This window comes from Armigeres subalbatus, chromosome 2 (assembly GCF_024139115.2).
Source record: "Armigeres subalbatus isolate Guangzhou_Male chromosome 2, GZ_Asu_2, whole genome shotgun sequence".
Lineage (NCBI taxonomy): Eukaryota > Metazoa > Arthropoda > Insecta > Diptera > Culicidae > Armigeres > Armigeres subalbatus.
This window is the reverse complement of record NC_085140.1, coordinates 95,796,887-95,819,698: the sequence shown is the minus strand read 5'-3', so window position 1 is coordinate 95,819,698 and position 22,812 is coordinate 95,796,887. Positions and strand designations below refer to the sequence as shown.

The following is a 22,812-nucleotide window of genomic DNA, read 5'->3' as shown; positions in this document are numbered from 1 at the left end:
TGTTTGCTTCATATTCTGTTTTCGATACTTGGGTTTCCCGTTCTTCTGGTGGGACTTGCTGGAGGAATTCCAACGAATTGGAGCACCACTTGTGGATTGGGAAGCCACCGCGTGCCAACAGTTGCTTCAGTTGACGTTGTGCTTCAATAGCTTCCGATACCGTCTCGGCACCAGAAAGCATGTCGTCCATGTATACCTCGCGAGTGATTATTCGAGCTGCAATTGGGTATTCATCTCTTTCTTCCTCGGCCAGTTGAGCGAGGCATCGCGTAGCTTGGTACGGGGCCGATGCAGTACCGTACGTAACGGTGTCAAGTTCCAGTACTCGCAACAAATCTGATACTTGCTCTCGCCAAAATATTCGCTGATAGTGTTGGTGCTCTGGAGTTATCAGGATCTGTCGATACATTTTGGAGATGTCCGCCGTGAATGCAATCTTATGAGTGTGGAAGCGAAGCATTATAGAGAATAATTCGCTTTGCACCACCGGACCGACAAAGAGAACGTCATTGAGAGACAGGTTGGATGGATAAGATTTAGCGCTGGCATCAAATACCACCCGACATTTTGTGCTTGAGCTGGAGGGGCGCAAAACAGCATGATGCGGTAGATAGTAGTTCTGCTGGTTTGGTGGGTCATTCGATTCACTCACTTGATGGCAGTGATTGAGTTCTTCGTACTCTCTGATGAAACTCACGTACTGCGCCTGGAGAGATGGATTGCGCAGTAATCTTTTTTCTAGCATCAGAAACCTTTTCAATGCTAAGTCTCGGCAGTCGTCCAGTTGAGTGACGGTTGGTTTAAACGACTGTTGCACTACGAATCTGCCAGTCGAATTACGTTTGTAGGTTGAGAGAAAGTGGGATTCACAGGCTACTTCTTCCCTGGATAGTTTAGGAATATTTGGCAGCTCCTCGATTTGCCAGAAACGTTGCATTTCGGATTCAATCTTTTCTATGGTTGCCACATTGGAGTGCTGTATCGACGTGTTGGAAACGTATGGCTCCTTGATGACACCTGCTACGATCCATCCCAGGTGGGTTTCTCGCAGCTGCGGTAACTTGTCGGACAGGCTTAGATGTCTTGGCTTCAGTATGTCGAAAACAATTCTCCACCGATCAGCATGTCCACCTTATCCGGTGTGTGGAACGCTGGATCGGCTAGCACTACTCCTTCTGGAATACGCCATCCATTGACGTCTATTTTGCTGGTTGGGATTTTTCCAGTTACCTTTGGTGTGACCAGACACTCGAGACTGCAGTAGAACTTAGTCACTTTGGATCGGATCTTTACCAACACCTTGTCGCGAGCGTGGCTTCGCAACTCGTTGATCCCAGTAATAGGAACATTTGCTCGCTGCTTCTTGACACCCAAGCAGTTGGCCATTTCCTCCGTTACAAAATTCACTTGGGAGCCACTATCAAGGAGGACGCGGCAGGAATGAGGTTGGCCATGCTTGTCAAAGGCATCTACCACTGCGGTGAGCAGCAGTACGGTCTTCGCGCTGGTAGGTAAATAGCTTGAGCAGGATGTAGACACTTGGTGGTCTACCGGGAGATGTGTTTCCGGTACATCGATCGATGGGCCTTGTCGCGTTGAGGCATTGGTCATTACTGACGCTTTGGGTTGGATGACAGGTTCTCGAAGTGGTGCGACATCCTCATGCAGTATCGTATGATGGCGAGCGTTACATTTGCGACACGACTTTGAAGAAGAACAGCTTCTGGTAAGGTGTCCTTTCCGGAGACAATTGTAGCAAAGTCCAGCGGATCGCACCTTCTCCCTCTTCTGGGATGTGGGTAAAGAGGTAAAAGTTGAGCACTGGTAGTTGCGATGGGAACCACCACAAAAGTCACAGGCTATCTCGGTGGCCATCGGGTTGGCTGAGGCCGCATGACTCTTCTGCACTGGTTTCGTCATGTTAGTTGTTGGCCTTGGTTTGCTTGTTGACAAGGCTTGAGTTTGGAATGCCATCTCGCAGTTTTCCAGAATTTGAGCTCTGGACGTCAAGAACTTGATGGTCGGTTCGTACTTTGGAAGTTCTCCCTTTCGTTGTGTGGACTCCCACGCCTTTCGTGTGGATTTGTCGAGGGCATTTGCGATTAGAAACACGACCATGTGTTCCGAAACGCCAGTCATCTCCTGCTTGAGATAGCGCAAGCCTTCCACATGCCTTGTTACCTCATTCAGTAGGGATCGTAGCTCCTTATGCGATTCGGTCGTCATTCTCCTGAGCGACTGCAAACCCTGGAGGTGGGATTCCACAATCACTCGTTTGTTTTCGAATCGGTCGGTGAGAATGTTCCAGGCTTGTTTATAATTTCCTTCACTCAACACTTTGGCATCCGGGGTGCCGCTTCCCCGACGAGTGCCTTTTCGAGGTGATACAATTTCATTGCCTCAGTATCCCCTGAGTTGGCCATCAGGTCCAAAAAAATCGCCTTGAATTTCGGCCAACTGGCGTAGTTGCCGTCGAATGTGGGGATTGGTGCTTTTAGGGGTTGTTGTTGCACAATTACTTGGGGTGTCGTTGCTGGAGCGGCTCGGTCTTTGGCCACCAATATCAGCTCTTCTACATTCGTTGATACCAGGTCGAAAATATCCTCGAAATCTTGATATACTTCTGCTTGTTTGTGCATTGCTGCTTCTGGGATGAGCGCCATTACCGTACTGTGAAATCCATTGTATCCCTGATATGCCGCGGTCAACTTGTGCTTCATAACTGTCAGCAGCCCTAGTGACGGCAATCTCTGGTCAAGCAAGTTACGTTGAATGCTGATAATGCGTTGTCTCACTTGTTCTCGCTGGCGAAACACTCCGGCCAGTTCACTTGACACTGGAGCTCCCTCTAAATCGGACTCGGAAAAGCCCTTGAATAGTTGGTCGTTGGATTTGTCAGAAACTCGATCATTTTCATTACTCCCTTTGTCACTCGCGTTTTCGTTTCCTTCCAAAGAACCGTAAACCGACATTATCGAGTAATTTTCAACGCTTTTTTGGCACACAAACACACACGCGTCGAATAGATTCCGCCTTAGCACGTTGCGCACAGAGATGGACACGATCGAACACGTCGCGATGGAGGCTACAGCACAAGTAGTCTTCGATCCAGTTCGTTTCGGACCAATTTATGTTCGGACTCGGACTGTTAGTGGACTGTATAGATAAGGTCGGAATTAATGCACATAGAAAAACGTGAAGTTCAACTTTCAATCTCACTTTCGTTTATTGTAATTAATAATTTCACTTTCTTCTTCTTAGGATCATCTACTTGCTGCTGCGTGTTGATCGGTTGGTAGTCGCGTAGAAACTGAAACCAACGTCCTGTTCGCGCTCTTTCATAGCTTGAGAGTGGTGTCGCGCTGCTCTATTTCCGCTGTCTCAAGTTAGCTGACTGTGAACGTCATCAATAATCAGTGGCGTTCCAGTTTGTCGTCGTCTGTGGGGGCAACTCTACGGTGCGGCGCCGAACAGCCTGTAACAGAAATCATCATACTTTTATAATGTTGGACCTTATTCGAAATCTAGAATTTCAAATCTATTTTAAAACCGCCTTGATATATGATAGCAGTCTGAGCGGGAATTTCTAACGACACATGAGTAGATCATCAGTGTCCAATAAACGAAGTATACCTTAACAATGCTAAACGATGCCTTCTTGTAATCTTGTAATCTTGTAATATCAACGCACCCTCTGACCATAGCCTATCTGCGTTGTATTTAAATACCGCTGAGCGATACGTCTACCGGGCAACACGTCCGGTGTGCACTGCACTAAGATCTCCTTAGATGCAACCGGACCGAGATCATACTTAAGGCTCCGAAGGGTCCCGTTTCGTTGTGATATGTTGCCATAAAATATAAATTTATGCACTTGCTTTTCTAATCTACGGGAGTATTTAAATTTACTAATGATATTGATTATTCACGATGTATCTAAATATGTGACAAGTAAATTCATTCATCGATCAGATTAGAACGAGCTCAGTGCAATTAAAATATAAACGCAATACTTATCTGCAATTCACAGAAGATGTTGGGATTATCCTTGAAGTAATCACGTTGTGAACACAGACTTCCTGTATTGACGGTGGTTGTTATGAATATGAATACCACTGTTGATACCGGAACTATGAGATTTTCTTCATCATTGGTCATCTGGAAAGAGGGAGATAAAAGAATTGGGCCGCTTTCACTCGCCGGCCCGCAAAACATTAGTAAGTAATTAATCTTACTACAAAGACAAAAATACAGTTCTAATAATTCTGTCTTATTAATGGTTATCATACATGCATATCTGATATTTAACTTAACTAAAACATATCCTCAATACTTAATAAAACGATAACTGTATATAGTTTCTATTATTGTCCATATATACCTACTATTCCATCTAGGATTCCAAATCGGATAAATTAATTCAGTTCCTAACTAAAAGCTTATCCTCAACGCTTTGGCTGTCAATAGTATCCACAATATGAACCCTGAAGGTTATAATTTTGTTCAATCCTACATCTGTTTATATTAGAACTCAATCCTAATTGCCCCGAAACCGCTTTCAACACATAACTGCCCCGAGCACAGCCACTACATGCGACCCACAGGACCCCAATCGAGGACGGCCTACACTATACCTTTGTGAGCTTACACCCTCTCCTGGGCTGTGCGACGCTTAAAACATGCTCCTAACGTTTGATGCTAAAAAATAAAAATAATTAAACTAATTACTCTAAATATTACACTTTTGATCGAACCCGGCTGACATTCGCGTTAAACAATGTGTTCCATTAGTGCTGATCACTCGCCCATAACGCCCCGAATCGGCGAATAAAATGCAGTTTAACGCAGAGTTTAAAACCCTCTCTTGCGCTAAGTAATGCTGAAAACCTAACTTCTAGGAATTTGATTCGTAGAAACAAATTATACTGAAATTGGTGCGTGGCAAAATAAGTTATACTATTAGCTAATTTAGTTAAACCCTGACTACCCCACATTATACTGGCCCGTTTGGAGTCATCCGGTGGCACTTGGTCTTAGCATTCGTTTTCTTTTTAAATTCTATAACAATTGACCACGCTTACCCCCATATTAGTAATATGTAGAACGAATGCTTGACTATTACTATACTAAGTATAGTAAAAGACCGGAAGTAGAAATTGGGCCAGCCACCACCAACAATGCTAAACGATGCCTTCTTTTTAAATATTGATTGAAACTAGCTTTGAGAGAACCCACCTAATTATCAATCCATATTTTCAGGTAAAGGCCCAACAGCTACCTACGTTAGTGTGTGATGCATGTTTGACACAGTTAACCGACTTCGCCATTTACCGCAATCGATTGGTGCTGACGCTCCAGTTTATGGAAGCTTTAGTGGATTTGAAGCATTCCAACTCTCAAACGATAACTACTCTCTTTGAAACAAGCAAGAATGAACTGGACGTACTATTCAAAGAGCTTTCCTTATGCAGTAAATTAGAACCACAGGTTGAAGACATTATACAGGAATTTGAGTCTTATAATTTCGAAAACTGCAATATTAAAGTGGAAAAAGAAGAACATGCAGATTCAGATGAGGAAGACACTTCCTTCGATGCACGTTATGACAGTATACGCGAAGATGAATGCCAGGTAAAATCGGAATCAGACGATTTTTCTAGTGACGATAATAAACCGCTTCGGACAAGAAAAATATCTAAACTGAAAACTGCTTCTACATCGGCCTCGCGTCAAAACAAAAGCAGCGCTCCCAGACGACCAGGGCGTCCCAGGATACATCCCGAAGGAAAAATTCTACAAGAACCTTGGTCGTGCGGAAAGTGTAAGTTTACCACCAAGTATCGAATAGCAGTTGACCGTCACAAAGCTGTCCACGAGAGACGAGAAAATCGCATCTTCTCGTGTTCGTTATGTGCAGAGGTTTTTAAGACGAAGGATGAACTGCGGACGCATAGCATGAACCATCTGGAGAATCAAATCGTTTGCGAAGTTTGCGGCACCTCCCTAAAAAATCCGAATTCTTTGAAAGCTCACATGGAACGGCATGATGATAAACGCAAATACGCTTGTGAATACTGCGATTACGCTTCTCATACTCAACTCTCTCTGAAAGCGCACATGAGTGTCCACACTAATGTTGATGGTAAAAAACGATGTGAAGTATGTGGTGCAGTTTTTAAAACGTAAGTTGTCATAAATGCATTGTTCGATTTTGTTCCTAATGTTGGTTTCTTTTTCCAGCGGAAGTCTTCTGAAGCGTCACATGGAGGGGCACAGCAATGAACGGAAGTACGCCTGTGAGCAATGTCCAGCACGGTTCAATACCAACAATGCCCTCAGAAACCATCGCAACCGCGTGCATTTAGCTATTCGCCACCCTTGCGAATATTGTGATAAGACATTCGATCAGAAAATTATCCTGCGAGATCACATCGAGCGTGTTCATCATGTAAAGTATCAGCGATTTAATATAGTGTCTCGAACTCTCAATAGTTCCCTTCAAATTCGTTCCTGTTAAACGTTCAATGTTTTTAATCAGTAAAAAGCCTTTATGCATTTCTATATGACCATACGACAGTATAGTTGAATCAACCTTACTAAAATAACCTAACCAGGATCTAGAGCAAAAACCACAAATTTTGAACAAAAGTGAACGAATTTGTTTAACAGGAAGAAAGCTATTGAGGCATTTTTTTGAATGGTTCATCCAATTAATTTTTAATATATTTAACCCTATTTTAGATTCAATGCCAGTTTATTTGTGATGTATGTGTGGTCACGTTCGATAGCCAGGAAAAGTTAGATCAGCATCGGCAGCGACATGAAAATCCAAAACCACTGGAATGTAGCGTCTGTCTTACGATATACGCCACACAGGAAGCCTTCGATGCTCATCTTTGCATCACTTACCGGGACAACTATCAGTGCTGCAACAAGGATCTGCGCAACCATGCGCAGTACAATCGGCACATGTGGGTGAAACACGGTCTTAAAACCAACGATCGGGTAAAACCCATCCCAGGTATGTTGTTGGGGAACTTGAGAGGCACTCGGAAGCGGTTGGAGCAGTGTCGCAAGTGCGACATTGCTTTTCCCTCCAGAGCATTGAAATTGCAACATATGATCGAATGCAACCAGTCGTCTGCAGCGCAATCGGTTAGTACGGAAAGTAACGTGACAATGCAAACTGATTACTAGTAAAACATGAATGAGAATTTTATTGATTGATGAAAAGTGATTGATATGCGTTCAATATTCGGTTTTGATAAAAAAAATTATTAGAGATCCGAACATCCTTTTTTAAATGGTTGTACGGCAAAAATGTAAACATTTTTGCCATGTACCATTTCGCGGTTGATACCATTTACATTAACCGCGAAATAGTACAGCCTGCAAAATACCTAGTATACTGCGACTTGGTATGGTAATGAAAGCAAAGTGGCGTTCCTATCTGCACCTCTATGATAGTCGCACCAGTCGCACACTCCGCGTTGTTCGGAATAAAACCGAATGAACCGTCTACCTGCGCACCGCATGCCCACTGCCCATCTTCCTCGATTGCACACTGCCAGCGAGGGCATGGTCTACCACGGAGCGGACGTCCACTTCCAGATCCTCTACTAAACATCACTTTTTCTGGTCTTTTTTTGGCATACGCACTACTTGTCCAGCTCACTGTAATCTGTCGTATTTGATCAGCCTGCCGATGTCTGCATTTTTGTACAACTTGTGATTCATGCCCCTGCCCCATTCGCCACCAAGTATAGAACGCAGTAATACCCCCTTAAACACTCCGAGAATTTGATACTAGACTGGATGAATTAACGAAGTGTACTGAGCTAGTTTTGTCCGAGTCGGGAAGCTGCGAGATTTAGTTGGCAACGCAATTCGTAGAAAGTCCTATTTGCAGTCGTAACATGTCTTTTCATCTCGCGGCTTACATCATTATCACATGTTTGTAACGATTGTTACAAGATACCTATATTAATTCATCGACAATCTTGAATCGCATCCCATCCATTTCCACATCGAGAAAAACACTGTTTGCACTGCCCCGTTCACTGCTAGCCACCAGATAGGGTAAATCACTACTTGGGCCTATGGACCCGGTTCCCGGCTCACTGCACAGAAAACTAATGATTTAAACTGTTTGGAAGTCGTAGGTTTATGGTTGATAATTTTTAAAAAGTCTCCCATTTATTTTTCACAATACTCAATACTTTTCTATCACTTGTTTTACTCCTAATTGATTCAATTGTAGAAAATAAAAATGTAGAATTCAAAATTTCACTCTCCGATGCCACACCACTGAGCCGGAGTGATTCTTTCCACTTTTACAAAACGGTATTATCGAATAAACACCTACCTGAAAATCGTCACAGTGCTCGATACAACCATTGCATGAAGCTGTTAATCACCACACCATATTTCTAAACACCCGCACTTCAATTATTCTTATTTGTTCGTTTCACTAGAACTTATTTAAACATACTACACTCTGAAAAATCTTCATGTCATATTTACCTGAAAACAAATGTGGTTCTCATCCACCATACTTTTCACGTAAGAGTGACCTGAATGGCATGTAACCTGAACAAAATTTTACCTCGTTGAGTTACGTGATTTATCAGGTGAATCTGACTGGATTTTCCAGTACTAATGACGTGAAGTTTGAAAGTAGTTACGTGTTTGATCAGGTGAACTTTACGTGATTTCTACGTACTGGTTACGTGAAATTTCAGTAAAAGCTATATGCCATCAGGTAACCACTACATGGTTTGAAATATATTGCAAAATTGTTTTTTTAATGAATGCAAAATAAGCTATAGTGACTGCCTGCAGCCGTAAACAGGAGACTTCTTCGCATTGTTGATGCACTTGATGCGTTGAACTGCATTTGATGCAGAATGATGTTTTTATCATTAGACAGAAAATGCTGTCATTCGGCCATTGCGCTTCGGGAAAACACTGTTGGAGAACAAATCAGTTACTGAAAAATGTCGAATAAAATTTATTAGATTTGTAGAAAAGGGTGAAACTAGTTTCTTTCTCAAAATTGCTGCCTTTTCCGCTGTTAAATCAAGCAAAAAGTAGTTCAGTCTTGGCAGTTGAAATCTGGAATATAAATGTTCTACTAACGCTACCGAAAACGGTAGTTATAGGCTTCATGTAGCTTCATCTTCTTCCATATTACTTTCTACGAATCTTATAAATTTTATCCGACTTCCGCAGATTTTTTTCCAAGGAGGGAACATGCAGGTTCGGAAAATCCCGCTTAGTTGCACATGAAATATCGCTTACCTCTGCAAATCTTCTAATTATGTTTAGGTTATGTGTCTTTTATTCTTACGTGAGTATCAAGTCACTCTCACGTGAAAAGTATGGTGGATGAGAACCATATTTGTTTTCAGGTAAATCTGACGTGAAGATTGTTTACAATGCTAGTTTTCCGCAAATATCGAAGCTGCAATCACACTAACACAATTTCACTTTAATTGTTTACGAGTACATACAAACATATTCACCAAGATTTTTAGTAAAAGTTACGTGAATTTCAGGTGAACATTACTAACATCACGTAACAATCGTCGTTTGTTCAAGACACATCAGTTACGTGATTTTTCACGTGAATATGACGTGATGATTATTTAGAGTGTAGAATACATTTTAAAATGTATTCACAAACCGAACAAAAATTCACCTCGGCCCAAGAACTTCTAGCCGCACCGTGCTGCCAAAAGGCCAGGATTATAAAAATGATCTTTCATCGTTAATAGGTAAATTGTCTAATATGTTGACGTTATCATGTTATTTATAGTTCTCTCGATTTTATTGTCGCGCTCTTCTCAAACGCTCAGATCTTCGCGGTGGTAACGCGCAAGCAAAGATTGCGCAGCAGCGCGCTCATAAGCTTTTCCACAGGGTGCGAGTCTGAGCTGTTTGATTTTTAAGCCGCCGAATGGGGTTGCCATAGCTGAATAGCCGCCGTGTGTAAAATAAATGGGCGCACTCCGGCGCGATTCAACGGAGGCTGAATGAGATGATCACGATCCGAGTGTTTATCATGGGATGCATAATAAAAGGTGGAATAAATATTGTTTTAAAGTATTTGGAAGAAATTCGGATGAGTTTATATATCTTCTCAACCAAATAAAAATGATTATGAATAATACCATCTGGCATCTTGTTGTCGTGGAACGTGCATATTTTTGTTTACATCGCATTTTCTACCATCCCGAGAGAGAATGAGAGTAAAACGTTGAGAGATTGAGTGAAATTTTGCTTAGGCCGGGAACTGGTTTTTTGTATGCCGGATTGGGAATCGCTATGACTGAAATGAGTGCTGCACCTCGTTAATTTAAATCAAATAAAAGCTTCTTTGAACGATATTTAGCACGAAAAGCTATTTTTTAAGCAGAAGTGAACCCCAATGCAGTATTATACAGCCTACAAATTTCAGAAAAGGTTGCTTCCTGTCATAAATATCAATTAAATAATGCAGTCGTACGCATGTTAGGCCGGGAATGGGGTAAGAAACCCTACTTAGTTTAGACTGAGCTTACGATCAGCCCTATTCTTTCAGTTTCCCGTTTAAAGCACGAAAATCCCTTCCATTGCTCTTCGATCTACACCAATGATGTCAAGGTCATTCGCAGAACCGAAAGGAGCATGTAAGACCTGATTAAAAAAATATTTTGAGCCAAAATTATAACTCAACTCTATCAATGGTTGTTATTTAGAACAACGTGTGTTATAATTAGATAAAAATGTGCCTTCAGCCAGTTTTACTTCATATAAAAATTATAACAACATTAGTTATGTATATTTACACAAAGTAATTGCCTACATTTTTTGTAGATATTGGAAAAAAGCGGAGGTAACGGAGGTAATCACCTCCAGAATAACTTGAATCTTTGGTAGATATTAATAGCTAGTACAAAGTTAATTGCCTACTGTCACGGTGAGAACCACTGCCACCGCATCGATCAGATCAGTGAGGAAATACATCGTCTCGCGAACGTAGATGGAGAGTGAAATCATCGCATACAACGGCTCGAACGATTGTGTTGAGGAACGAAAGATAGACGTAAACAAAACAGGCGATAGGAGTAGGGCATTACAATAGGGTATTGTTAGATGATTGAAATCTAAAGTCGTGTTGGGAATATCGAACTACACGAGACATTGAATCGAACTATAAATCGTTGAACTAAATCTAAAACTACTATTAAATTAAAACCTACGCAACTATTATCTATTAGTGAACTGAACTATACAGTAAAGGTAAAATAACTTAACTATGTGCTCTTAAAATTACTGATTTGAACTTATATCTAGTGCTAGGTCTATCACACGGTACTTATCAATAGGCAACTCGCATCTCGACCGTATACTATCGAACTAAAATTATTGTAAGTATGTTTAGATCTGAGTAGCATATAACTCTAACTGAGTCTCCCTAAACAGTTTACGACAAGTGCAGTGCCAACCCATCATTGCCAGTGGAGATATATCAGCTTCCACACTGATATTCTTCCCTCCCCCTTCATACGGGAGCTTGGCAGAAGGAAGGTCGTGTGATATGTGCCACCACAAATATTGCCCTCCGCTCGCTTTCAAATCGACTTTTATAAAAACATTCTTCATCCTGCCGTATCCTAACGGAACTATCAATTCTATACTTTCGCCTCTAATTCTATCATGAACATGTACGTCTAGGTTTGGAAGATGATATTAGCATTTCCATATCATTGTAAATCGTTTAACTTCACGTAGAAGTAACACACACAAAATCATTAATTTAGAAAAATCATACTTTTAACGAAATTCCATATCATAAAAAAAATTCGGCTGCGCCGCTGAATAAAGCCATTCAAACTCTACTCAAAATTTTATACAATTCTTTCACTAAATCTCACTACATAATACAATTTTGTATCTTTAACAGAAAGGGAGCGTCCACAAACTACGTCACGCCTAGAGGGGGAGGGGGGGTTGAGCAAAGTGTGACGATCCATACAAAATTTTCGAATGATTCATACAAAAAATGTGACATAGGGGGGAGGGGGGGTTGAAAATGTTCAATTTTCGCGTTACGTAATTAATGGATCTTCCCAAACGCATTTAGCTTTCCACTTGGAAATTTCTTCGATGTTTGTTAGAAGTGTTCAAGTATAAAACGTAATGCATATTTGTTAATTTAAATAATATTGTTCAGTCAAGTGAAAATAATTTGTAGATCTTATCGTTTTGGTATGCTATATTTTTATTTAAGTTAACTAAGTTGTGTATGTAATATGTATGTTCGGGCAGCAGGGACTATGTCCAAGGGCTTGACGATCCCTCCCCAGGCCATCTGCGAGTTGTGGGGCTTGCCTAGGATGTGGTGGGGTTTGACAGTGGGCCCTGTTAAACCTTTATAAAAAGCTGCATGTATCCGCAAGTAGGCCCCACCAAAGCGACCGTGTGCCGCTCAAAGCGCACAAGCCCAAGTCCTGGTGTTAGGTGGGACGCTAAACAGCCCTGACACGACGGCCCTCCGACGAGACAGGAGGTTTGCGCAGGCCCAATAAGCCGCCTAGAAAACCAATCATTACGAACAATATAAGAGATAATGCGACTCGATATAATCGGCAAAGACCTAGGCGACGAATACAGGATCACGATTGGAAGCTTGGAACATGGAATTGCAAGTCGCTAGGTTTCGCAGGTTGCGACAGGATGATCTACGATGAATTACATCCCCGCAACTTCGACGTCGTGGCGCTGCAGGAGATTTGCTGGACAGGACAGAAAGTGTGGAAAAGCGGGCATCGAGCGGCTACCTTCTACCAAAGCTGTGGCACCACCAACGAGCTGGGAACCGGCTTCATAGTGCTGGGTAAGATGCGCCAACGCGTGATTGGGTGGCAGCCAATCAACGCAAGGATGTGCAAGCTGAGGATTAAAGGCCGTTTCTTCAACTATAGCATCATCAACGTGCACTGCCCACACGAAGGGAGACCCGACGACGAGAAAGAAGCGTTCTACGCACAGCTGGAGCAGACATACGATGGATGCCCACTGCGGGACGTCAAAATCGTCATCGGTGACATGAACGCACAGGTAGGAAGGAGGAAATGTATAGACCGGTCATCGGACCGGATAGTCTGCACACCGTATCGAATGACAACGGCCAACGATGCATAAACTTCGCAGCCTCCCGCGGAATGGTAGTCCGAAGCACCTTCTTTCCCCGCAAAAATATCCACAAGGCCACATGGAGATCACCTAACCAAGAAACGGAAAACCAAATCGACCACGTTCTAATCGACGGTAAATTCTTCTCCGACATCACGAACGTCCGCACTTACCGCAGTGCGAATATTGAATCCGACCACTACCTCGTTGCAGTATGCCTGCGCTCAAAACTCTCGACGGTGTACAACACGGGTCGAAGTCGGACGCCGCGGCTTAACATTGGGCGGCTACAAGATGGTAGACTAGCCCAAGAATACGCGCAGCAGCTGGAAGTGGCACTTCCAACGGAAGAGCAGCTAGGCGCAGCGTCTCTTGAAGATGGCTGGAGAGATATTCGATCCGCCATTGGTAGCACCGCAACCGCTGCACTTGGCACGGTGCCCCCGGATCAGAGAAACGACTGGTATGACGGCGAATGTGAGCAGTTAGTGGAAGAGAAGAATGCAGCATGGGCGAGATTGCTGCAACACCGCACGAGGGCGAACGAGGCACGATATAAACAGGCGCGGAACAGACAAAACTCGATTTTCCGGAGGAAAAAGCGCCAGCAGGAAGATCGAGACCGTGAAGAAACGGAGCAACTGTACCGCGCTAATAACACACGAAAGTTCTATGAGAAGTTAAACCGTTCACGTAAGGGCCACGTGCCACAGCCTGATATGTGTAAGGATATAAACGGGAACCTTCTTACGAACGAGCGTGAGGTGATCCAAAGGTGGCGGCAGCACTACGAAGAACACCTGAATGGCGATGTGGCAGACGAAGATGGCGGTATGGTGATGGACCTGGGAGAACGCGCGCAGGACATAATTCTACCGGCTCCGGATCTCCAGGAAATCCAGGAGGAGATTGGCCGGCTGAAGAACAACAAAGCCCCTGGGGTTGACCAACTACCAGGAGAGCTATTTAAACACGGTGGTGAGGCACTGGCTAGAGCGCTGCACTGGGTCATTACCAAGATTTGGGAGGAGGAAGTTTTGCCGCAGGAGTGGATGGAAGGTGTCGTGTGTCCCATCTACAAAAAGGGCGATAAGCTGGATTGTAGCAACTACCGCGCAATCACATTGCTGAACGCCGCCTACAAGGTAATCTCCCAAATTTTATGCCGTCGACTAGCACCAACTGCAAGGGAGTTCGTGGGGCAGTACCAGGCGGGTTTTATGGGCGAACGCTCCACCACGGACCAGGTGTTCGCCATTCGCCAAGTACTGCAGAAATGCCGCGAATACAACGTGCCCACACATCATCTATTCATCGACTTCAAAGCATAAGATACAATCGATCGGGACCAGCTATGGCAGCTAATGCACGAACACGGTTTTCCGGATAAACTGACACGGTTGATCAAAGCGACGATGGATCGGGTGATGTGCGTAGTTCGAGTTTCAGGGGCATTCTCGAGTCCCTTCGAAACCCGCAGAGGGTTACGGCAAGGTGATGGTCTTTCGTGTCTGCTATTCAACATCGCTTTGGAAGGGGTAATACGAAGAGCAGGGATTAACACGAGTGGTACAATTTTCAATAAGTCCGTCCAGCTATTTGGTTTCGCCGACGACATAGATATTATGGCACGTAACTTTGAGAAGATGGAGGAAGCCTACATCAGACTGAAGAGGGAAGCTAAGCGGATCGGACTAGTCATCAACACGTCGAAGACGAAGTACATGATCGGAAGAGGTTCAAGAGAAGACGATGTGAGCCACCCACCGCGAGTTTGCATCGGTGGTGACGAAATCGAGGTGGTTGAAGAATTTGTGTACTTGGGCTCACTGGTGACTGCCGAAAATGACACCAGCAGAGAAATTCGGAGACGCATAGTGGCTGGAAATCGTACGTACTTTGGACTCCGCAAGACGCTCCGATCGAATAGAGTTCGCCGCCGTACCAAACTGACAATCTACAAAACGCTAATTAGACCGGTAGTCCTCTACGGACACGAGACCTGGACGATGCTCGTGGAGGACCAACGCGCACTTGGAGTTTTCGAAAGGAAAGTGCTGCGTACCATCTATGGTGGGGTGCAGATGGCGGACGGTACGTGGAGGAGGCGAATGAACCACGAATTGCATCAGCTGTTGGGAGAACCATCCATCGTTCACACCGCGAAAATCGGACGACTGCGATGGGCCGGGCACGTAGCCAGAATGTCGGACAGTAACCCGGTGAAAATGGTTCTCGACAACGATCCGACGGGCACAAGAAGGCGAGGTGCGCAGCGGGCAAGGTGGATCGATCAGGTGGAAGATGACTTGCGGACCCTCCGTAGACTGCGTGGTTGGCGACGTGTAGCCATGGACCGAGCCGAATGGAGAAGACTCTTATATACCGCACAGGCCACTTCGGCCTTAGTCTGATTAAATAATAATAAATAAATAAGTATGTAATATGTAATGTATTTATGAGGCGATTGTTCAATTTGTGTTCTTCTAGTTGTGGAAACTCTTCGATAAGCGAAACAATCCTCACTGGTCTACCTAGTATTGTCAGTTTTCCATTGTCTTTTGAAAGTATTCGGTTTGAACAACCATTGTTTGAAAGTAATGAAATGGAGATGGAGACGTTCCAGAAGTTTTTCTGAATTAGTAGATTGTTAGATCTTTGCAGATTTAAGAATGCTCCAGATTTGGGGCATTATCCGATATCTCATTTATTTCGGATTCTGGAACTGATTCATATCTTTCCGATTGAGATCATGACGACTATCATTGAAATCTATAATTTTGTCACATTTTCTAGATTCTTCAGATCCAGATCGTGCCGGTGCAGTGCGTTTTCCGTATGGGGCACTTTGTTGTTAGTTTGGACTTGCTGCTGGTTTTAACAGTTAATATTTAGCAATAATCGTCAATGTCTGAGTTCGAGTTGTTGGCATTAAATTAGTTTATATTCAATAGACAAAGGCTTATACATTATTCGCAAGGTCTGAAAAGATTTCTAACAGTTGATTTTAAGAATTATATTAATTTTTTGTAATTTTTTTTATCAAACGGTCATATTTTTCCAATGAAATATTTTGTGTTTAATCTTTCGCTTCTCTTACATAAGCTAATGCCTACGATGCCTTCCCACCCAAAAACATCCTGGACCGGACCGAGAATCGAACTCGCCATCTCCAGATTGGCAATCCTACGCCTTTGCACGCAAGGCTAACTGGAGACCCCCCACGGATATTATTGTTAAGGGATAACTCCCACCACAGAAATTGTGAAAAAGTGATGAAACGGAAAAAGGTTTTCATCTAACAGTCACGATTTTCGTTTGTTTTCCAAGGCAAACTCCATAAAAAAAAGTGATGGATGAAAAATTCATCATAGAAAAACTCACAACGTATAAAAAATTACTCGCCTAATATTTCCAACACACCTTAGTAAAAAAAAAAGAAAAAAGTCGGGTTTTGTATTGCAATCAACAGCTTTTATACTGCTTAAATCCGTTGAAATGACCATTTTAAATAGTTTAACTGATTAAATTAATCTTCATGAATTTAGTCAAAAAATTAATCTTCATGAAAAAGTCAAAAATTGGCAAATTGGAGGGGTGGCACTTTGAATCTGTAATACTTTTCAAAATGGTGAACAGATCTTATCAATATGAAATCTGTTGATTGCAGTTAAAAAATCAGCTTTTTAATTTTCACTGAGGTCTGTTGGAAATATTAGGCGATGAGTATTTTCACGTTGTTTATGGTAAGGGGCATACTTTTGAAAATGGTGAATAGATCCAAAATGATCTGTTACTTACCCATGTCCTTTTGTAAAATTAAGCTAGATTTTCCCTATGTCATTTGGGTAACAATTATGTAGAATGAAATCAGTAGTGATTCAGTTTCATTTCAAATTTTTGATCACTATTCTAGTTTGAATCTGGAACAACATAGAACGAACTCGCTGGTTTCCCCAGCGGTGTACAACACATGTTTTTAAAATTTTCAATTAAATTAAATAATGATGTTGCTGCCAAGAAAGGCGCCGTAATTGCAAAATGGATTGATTCGTAGATAAAATGACGCATTCATACACCAAAATATTTGAAACTTGTGATTCATGCTGAACAGCTGCTGGGCAAATAAATGTTACGGATTCATATTCAAAATGAGCATTGCTCTGATTTTGCTCTTAGAGTGAAATCAGGAGTGATTCAGTTTCATTCCAAATTTTCGACCACCACTATTCTAGTTTGAATCTGGAGCCAAATAGAACAAACTCGCTGGTTTCCCCAGCATGTTCCCCATGTTTTTCAAATTTTCAATTAAATGAAATCATCATGTTGGCGCCAAGAAAGGTGCCGTAATTGCAAAGTGGATTAATCCGTAGATAAAATGACTCATTCATACACCAAAACAATTGGAAAATATTTTAATCTCGTGATTCAATCGTGGTTCAAATCTGCAGAAAAAAGAACGGAGCGTAATACCAGTTTTATTTTTTTGACATTTGACTGGTATAAAAAATGAATATAGAACAGCTGCTGGGAAAATGAATGTTTAAGATTCATATTCAAACTGACAGCCCCGAACGATTTGAATCACTGCTGATTTTACGCCTAAGAGTTACATTTAATAAAAAAATTGTCCTTCTGATGCCGGAAATGTCAAAGGGGAGGGGGTTATAAGAGATAAATATATAAATATATATATATATTCTTATAAGAATGAAAAAAAAATCAAAATCCTTTGCGGATTTGTTAAAGAATGTTTTGAAAATCCTTATAATTTTTCGATTTTTTTTGCCGCTTCAAAATTTATTTGTATCGACCTTATTTGACTCTAAAAATATTAAACAAAATTATTTTCCCCGTGGATTTTTTTATTCGTTTTTTGCATTACGTAGGGGTAACGGCTCAAACCTTGGCCCATTATGCTACGGTTGAGCACATTTATCGTTATAAATATTTATATATTGCATTTCCAACCAGAATTATTCCACCAGCCGGCTTGCTTACATTTGGTTTTGACGCCAAATAGCAAAAAATGACGATGAATGTCCGCAATATCTCATTAAAACCAGCGAAAGTCTCGAGAGAAATGAACAAAATGTCGGCATCCTTGTCCCTATCAGGTGGATAATTTTTCAGCCCACTTGGGACGAGTGATTGTTGATTTCGAACATACGAGAGATAAAGATGGGTTGCTGTTTATAGTATCAGTCATTTTGCTTGCGTTGAATAAAGGCAGCATGCAAACAAATAGAGAAAATCAAATCATCTTTTATTGAGCGTGAATTCTTATTGGTTGCATGTAAAATACTACCACACTGATTGTGAGAGTGCGTTTCAGAATCCCCCAATAGCACGCTTACTAAGGACATGCTAACGAAAATACTATTATATGAATCATTTATTTCCCAAATATTTACCATATTTGCAAGTGAAGAAGTTTAGAAAATTAAAACTGTATTAAAAACTGCAATTGCAAAAAGGCTACATGTTCTAGCCCTCATGTTGTGCCATCAAACAAATTGCATACGTTAATTATTGGCTGCCGCATAATTTTGAGATTTACTGCTAGTTGAAATCATGGCAGTTGTGTTGCTCTCGCTCTCGCGATACTCTCAAAGAAACTTTTTTCCAAATCGTAAACAATGCTTTAGGTGGGGATGATGCATAACGCACTATTGAAGAAAGCCAATTGTAAAACTTATTCTAGGCAATTCTTTGCTTTGTACTGTGCATAAACAGTTGTAACTATGCCAACTACCTGATATTATTGTAATATTCTCGTGGGAGATTGGGTTCTTAAACGATATAAACTAATTACTATCGAGACTAAGTGATATTAGAAATGATAGAGTATACGCGCGTCTGCTCGGGTGTGCAGTCAGTGATAAAACTGATCTTTTATTTCTTCGATTGCCACTGCTGTACCAGACAGCCAGTGGTGTAGCTAGGGGCGGATACTACAGTTCTCCCCCTTTTAGTTTGAACATATTTACAATCGATTGCAGCAAAACTTCACTACTGCTTAAACATAAAACAATCGGCAAAACTCGACTGCCGTAAACATTTCAACAAACGGCAAAACATAACTGCCGCTAAACAAACTCTGAACTCGGCAAAACATGACTACCGATAAACTAGTCCACTTTTGACCGCCTCTGTGGCAGTTAAACTTTTTTAAAACACACAATAGTTCAATAATATTTAAATTCGACATCTTTCTTGAGACGCTTTAGTCGCTCCGAACGTCGGACACTTTCCACACGGTTCTTCGATGGTGACGATCGGTTCTTCACTCGCTTCGATGGGCCAGCCTGCGGATCAACCTGCTCAGGCGGCAAACTCGACGACCCTCGCTGATCATCGTCCACTGACGACTCACTTCGACGGCGCGAAACACCAAACCTCGCCTCAGGACCACGACCCGTGACCCCGTTACGACCATCCCCGTCACCGTAGATGAAAGAATCCGAAGGAAAACCATAAAAGTCGTCTTCGTCGTCGCTTAACCTAACGTCTTCGTCATCGTCCTCTCTAGCACGCTTTCTTCGCTGGACCCTCTCGCTCCTCCCCAAGAACAAACCTCGGCGCTTTGGGGTGCCCACCAGCTTCAGCTGATTTCGATGAGCGGAGTAAACTCTCCCTCCAACGGAAACCTGAAAACACGTGAGGAGATACGTCTGAGAAATTTGGCTTCTAACCATCTACGAATATCCGTAGGTCTGAAATTCTTATAGTAAACAATATCTCCAGAACGCAACTTGTCAATCCAGTCATGTTTCTTGGGACTAGGACTATTTACAATACATTTATCCACTTCCTTTGGTTTCGTCGAATGATGCTTAAAACTATTCTTTGGATGGAGTAAATCCAACAGCGTCTTCGGCTTAAAACTAAACAACCTTTCGGAAGGAAACGTATATCCATCCTCCAAACAAGTATTCCGGTAGCCAAACAAGAAGTACGACACCATATCCTCAGTACTTAAACCAGCCAAATCCGGATCTAACAGAAATTTCTTCAAACCTTCCTTCACAACCCTGACCATACGTTCCGCTTGACCATTGCTCGATGGATTATACGGTGGACTCTTCATCACCTTGACTCCATGTTTCTCGAAGAAATCAATCAACTCTTTCGAGCTAAACGGTGGTCCGCCATCCGTAACAACTACGTCAGGTAACCCAAACCTTGCGAAAACGTTCAAAAACTTGGTCTTGACTTTCCTGGCATCTGTTCCGAACTTCATGTATTCAACTTCAATCCATTTTGAAAAACTGTCCACAATGACCAGGAAGACCTTCTTGTCGAAGTAGAAGAAGTCTGCATGAATTCGTGTAAACGGTTTTGTAGTAGGAATCCAACTAGAATTTGAAACTGGCTTCGTAACTGCATTCAACTGGCAACAAACACTGCATGACATGACGAAACTCTCGATGTCACTGTTCATGCCATACCAGTAAACTGTCCTCCTTGCCATATGCTTAATCTTGGTGATTCCTGAATGATTCCTGTGCAACAACTTCAACATCTGCTTTTGTAAACTAGCAGGAATAAACACACGATCCTGGTACAATAAACAACCATCGACCAGTTCAAGATCTTGATGCTGAGCATAAACATCCAACAAACTACGCTCTAACTTCTTTGGCCAACCATGCTTCATGTAGGAAACGATTCTTTGAATAAACTCATCTTGCTCTGTTTCAGATGCAATCAAAACATGGTCCAAAGGAAACTCATCGTAAACGTTCAAACTCTTGATAAACTCCCGTTGCAACGAAACTGGCACTTCATCAGGCAAAGGAAACCTTGAGCAAAAATCTGCATTGCCCATTTTCGATGACGGTCTGTAAACAATGTCAAAGTCGTATATGTTTAGTTCCATTACATATCTTTGCAGACGCGTCACGAACAACGAATTCTTGCCTTCTTTACCAAATATGCCTATCAACGGTTTGTGGTCGGTATACACAGTGAATTTCTTTCCAAACAAAACTTGTGGAACTTCTTTATGGTACTCACAACGGCCAACGCTTCCAAGTGCAATATTGGGTAGGATTTTTGCGAGTTAGTTAAACTGAAAGAGGTAAAACTAATAGGCCTCTCCTCTCCTTTGATTTCGTGAGCAATCACACCACCTAACCCATAACTGCTAGCATCTGTCACAACAACGACAGGCTTTTGCGGATCAAAAACTCCAGAAGTTTTGAAGACAACAACGAGTGCTTATTTTCGTACTTTCTTCAAACACATGACGACACTCATCAGTCCAGACAAACTTAACGTCTTTTGAGTAAACCATATAAGCAGCTTAAACGTGAGGATAAATTGGGTATAAACTTACCGTAGTAATTTATCAAACCCAAAAACGCCTTCAACTCGGTGACATTATTCGGAACCTTGGCTCTACGAATTGTCTCCACCTTTTCTGGACACGGCAACAAACCTTTATCAGTCAACACGTGACCCAGAAATGGCAAACTAGTCACAAACCATTTGCATTTTTGCAAGTTGACTTTAATGTTGAATTTAGAAAGTCTCTCTAAAACCAAATTAAGCTTTCTTAAACAGTCTTCAAAATCCTCACCAGCTAGCAAAACATCGTCTAAGTAGCAATAAACTCCGTCAATGCCTTTCAAAACTTGATCCATGACTCGCTGAAATATAGCAGCACTTGAAGAAGCACCTTGTGGTAAACGATTATACAAAAACAAACCTTTGATTGTATTAATCACCATAATTTTTCTCGACTTTTCCGACAACAACAACTGTGTATACGCTCCGGTCAGATCCAAGGAACAAAACACTTTAGCACCAGCTAGTGAAGCAAACATATCTTGTGCCAACGGCAGCGGATAGGTGTTTGGAATGATCACCTTGTTGATCGAAACCTTACAGTCGATCACCATCCTGATTCCGCCATCCTTCTTCACTACAACAATCACCGGTGATGCCCACTCACTTGCATCGATCGGTGTTATGACGCCATCTTTCTGTAAACTCTCTAAATGTTCGACTACTTTGTCTTTTAAACGTAATGGAACGTCATAGGCACGCTTGAAAATCGGTGCTGCTCCTTTTTTCAACACTAGATCTGCCTCAAAACCTTTGATGGGAGTAAACATAGATTTACAAAACACATTGGCAAACTTACTTTTAATATCTTCCACGACACGTTCCTCTGAAGTCGGCAAAGACAGCTGGTTCAGGTTTACATCACTGCCAAACGTTTTCCTCCATTCAGGGAAGAAGATATCTAGCCAATCTCGTCCTAACAACGGTGTAAACGAGCTTCCACAGCGTAAAACAACCAGTTTAACGACCTTTCGTCGTCCGTTAAGCTCAACCGTTACCGGAATCTGTCCTTCAACAACCAAACGACTTCCATTGATCACTGCCAACTTCTTCGTACACTTTTGCAACGGAATATCGGCGAATTCCCCCTCGTACGTCTCTCTACTGACGACGGAAACTGCAGCTCCACAATCTATCTCCATATCTACTCGTACTCCTTCAACCAAAACTGTACGGAAACACGGTTCGTTGATTTTTCCGATGGAAGAGATCAACATACAATCCATCTCCTCATCATCCGAGATAGATCTGTTCAACCGACGACGCAAACTCTTCTGGTAC

At 42.2% G+C, this 22,812-nt stretch overlaps 1 protein-coding gene across 1 annotated transcript in view; it reads left to right on the top strand.

The window, feature by feature from the left end:
• The window catches only part of LOC134209090 (zinc finger protein 808-like), a 62,153-nt gene that overhangs the window by 12,686 nt on the left and 26,655 nt on the right, over nt 1-22,812 (top strand). Inside the window, exons 2-5 of the mRNA XM_062685068.1 lie at nt 5,260-6,182; nt 6,241-6,448; nt 6,742-7,196; nt 19,712-19,889. Coding sequence (XP_062541052.1) covers nt 5,260-6,182; nt 6,241-6,448; nt 6,742-7,196; nt 19,712-19,889 — 1,764 coding nt within the window. The remainder of the gene's footprint in view (nt 1-5,259; nt 6,183-6,240; nt 6,449-6,741; nt 7,197-19,711; nt 19,890-22,812) is intronic.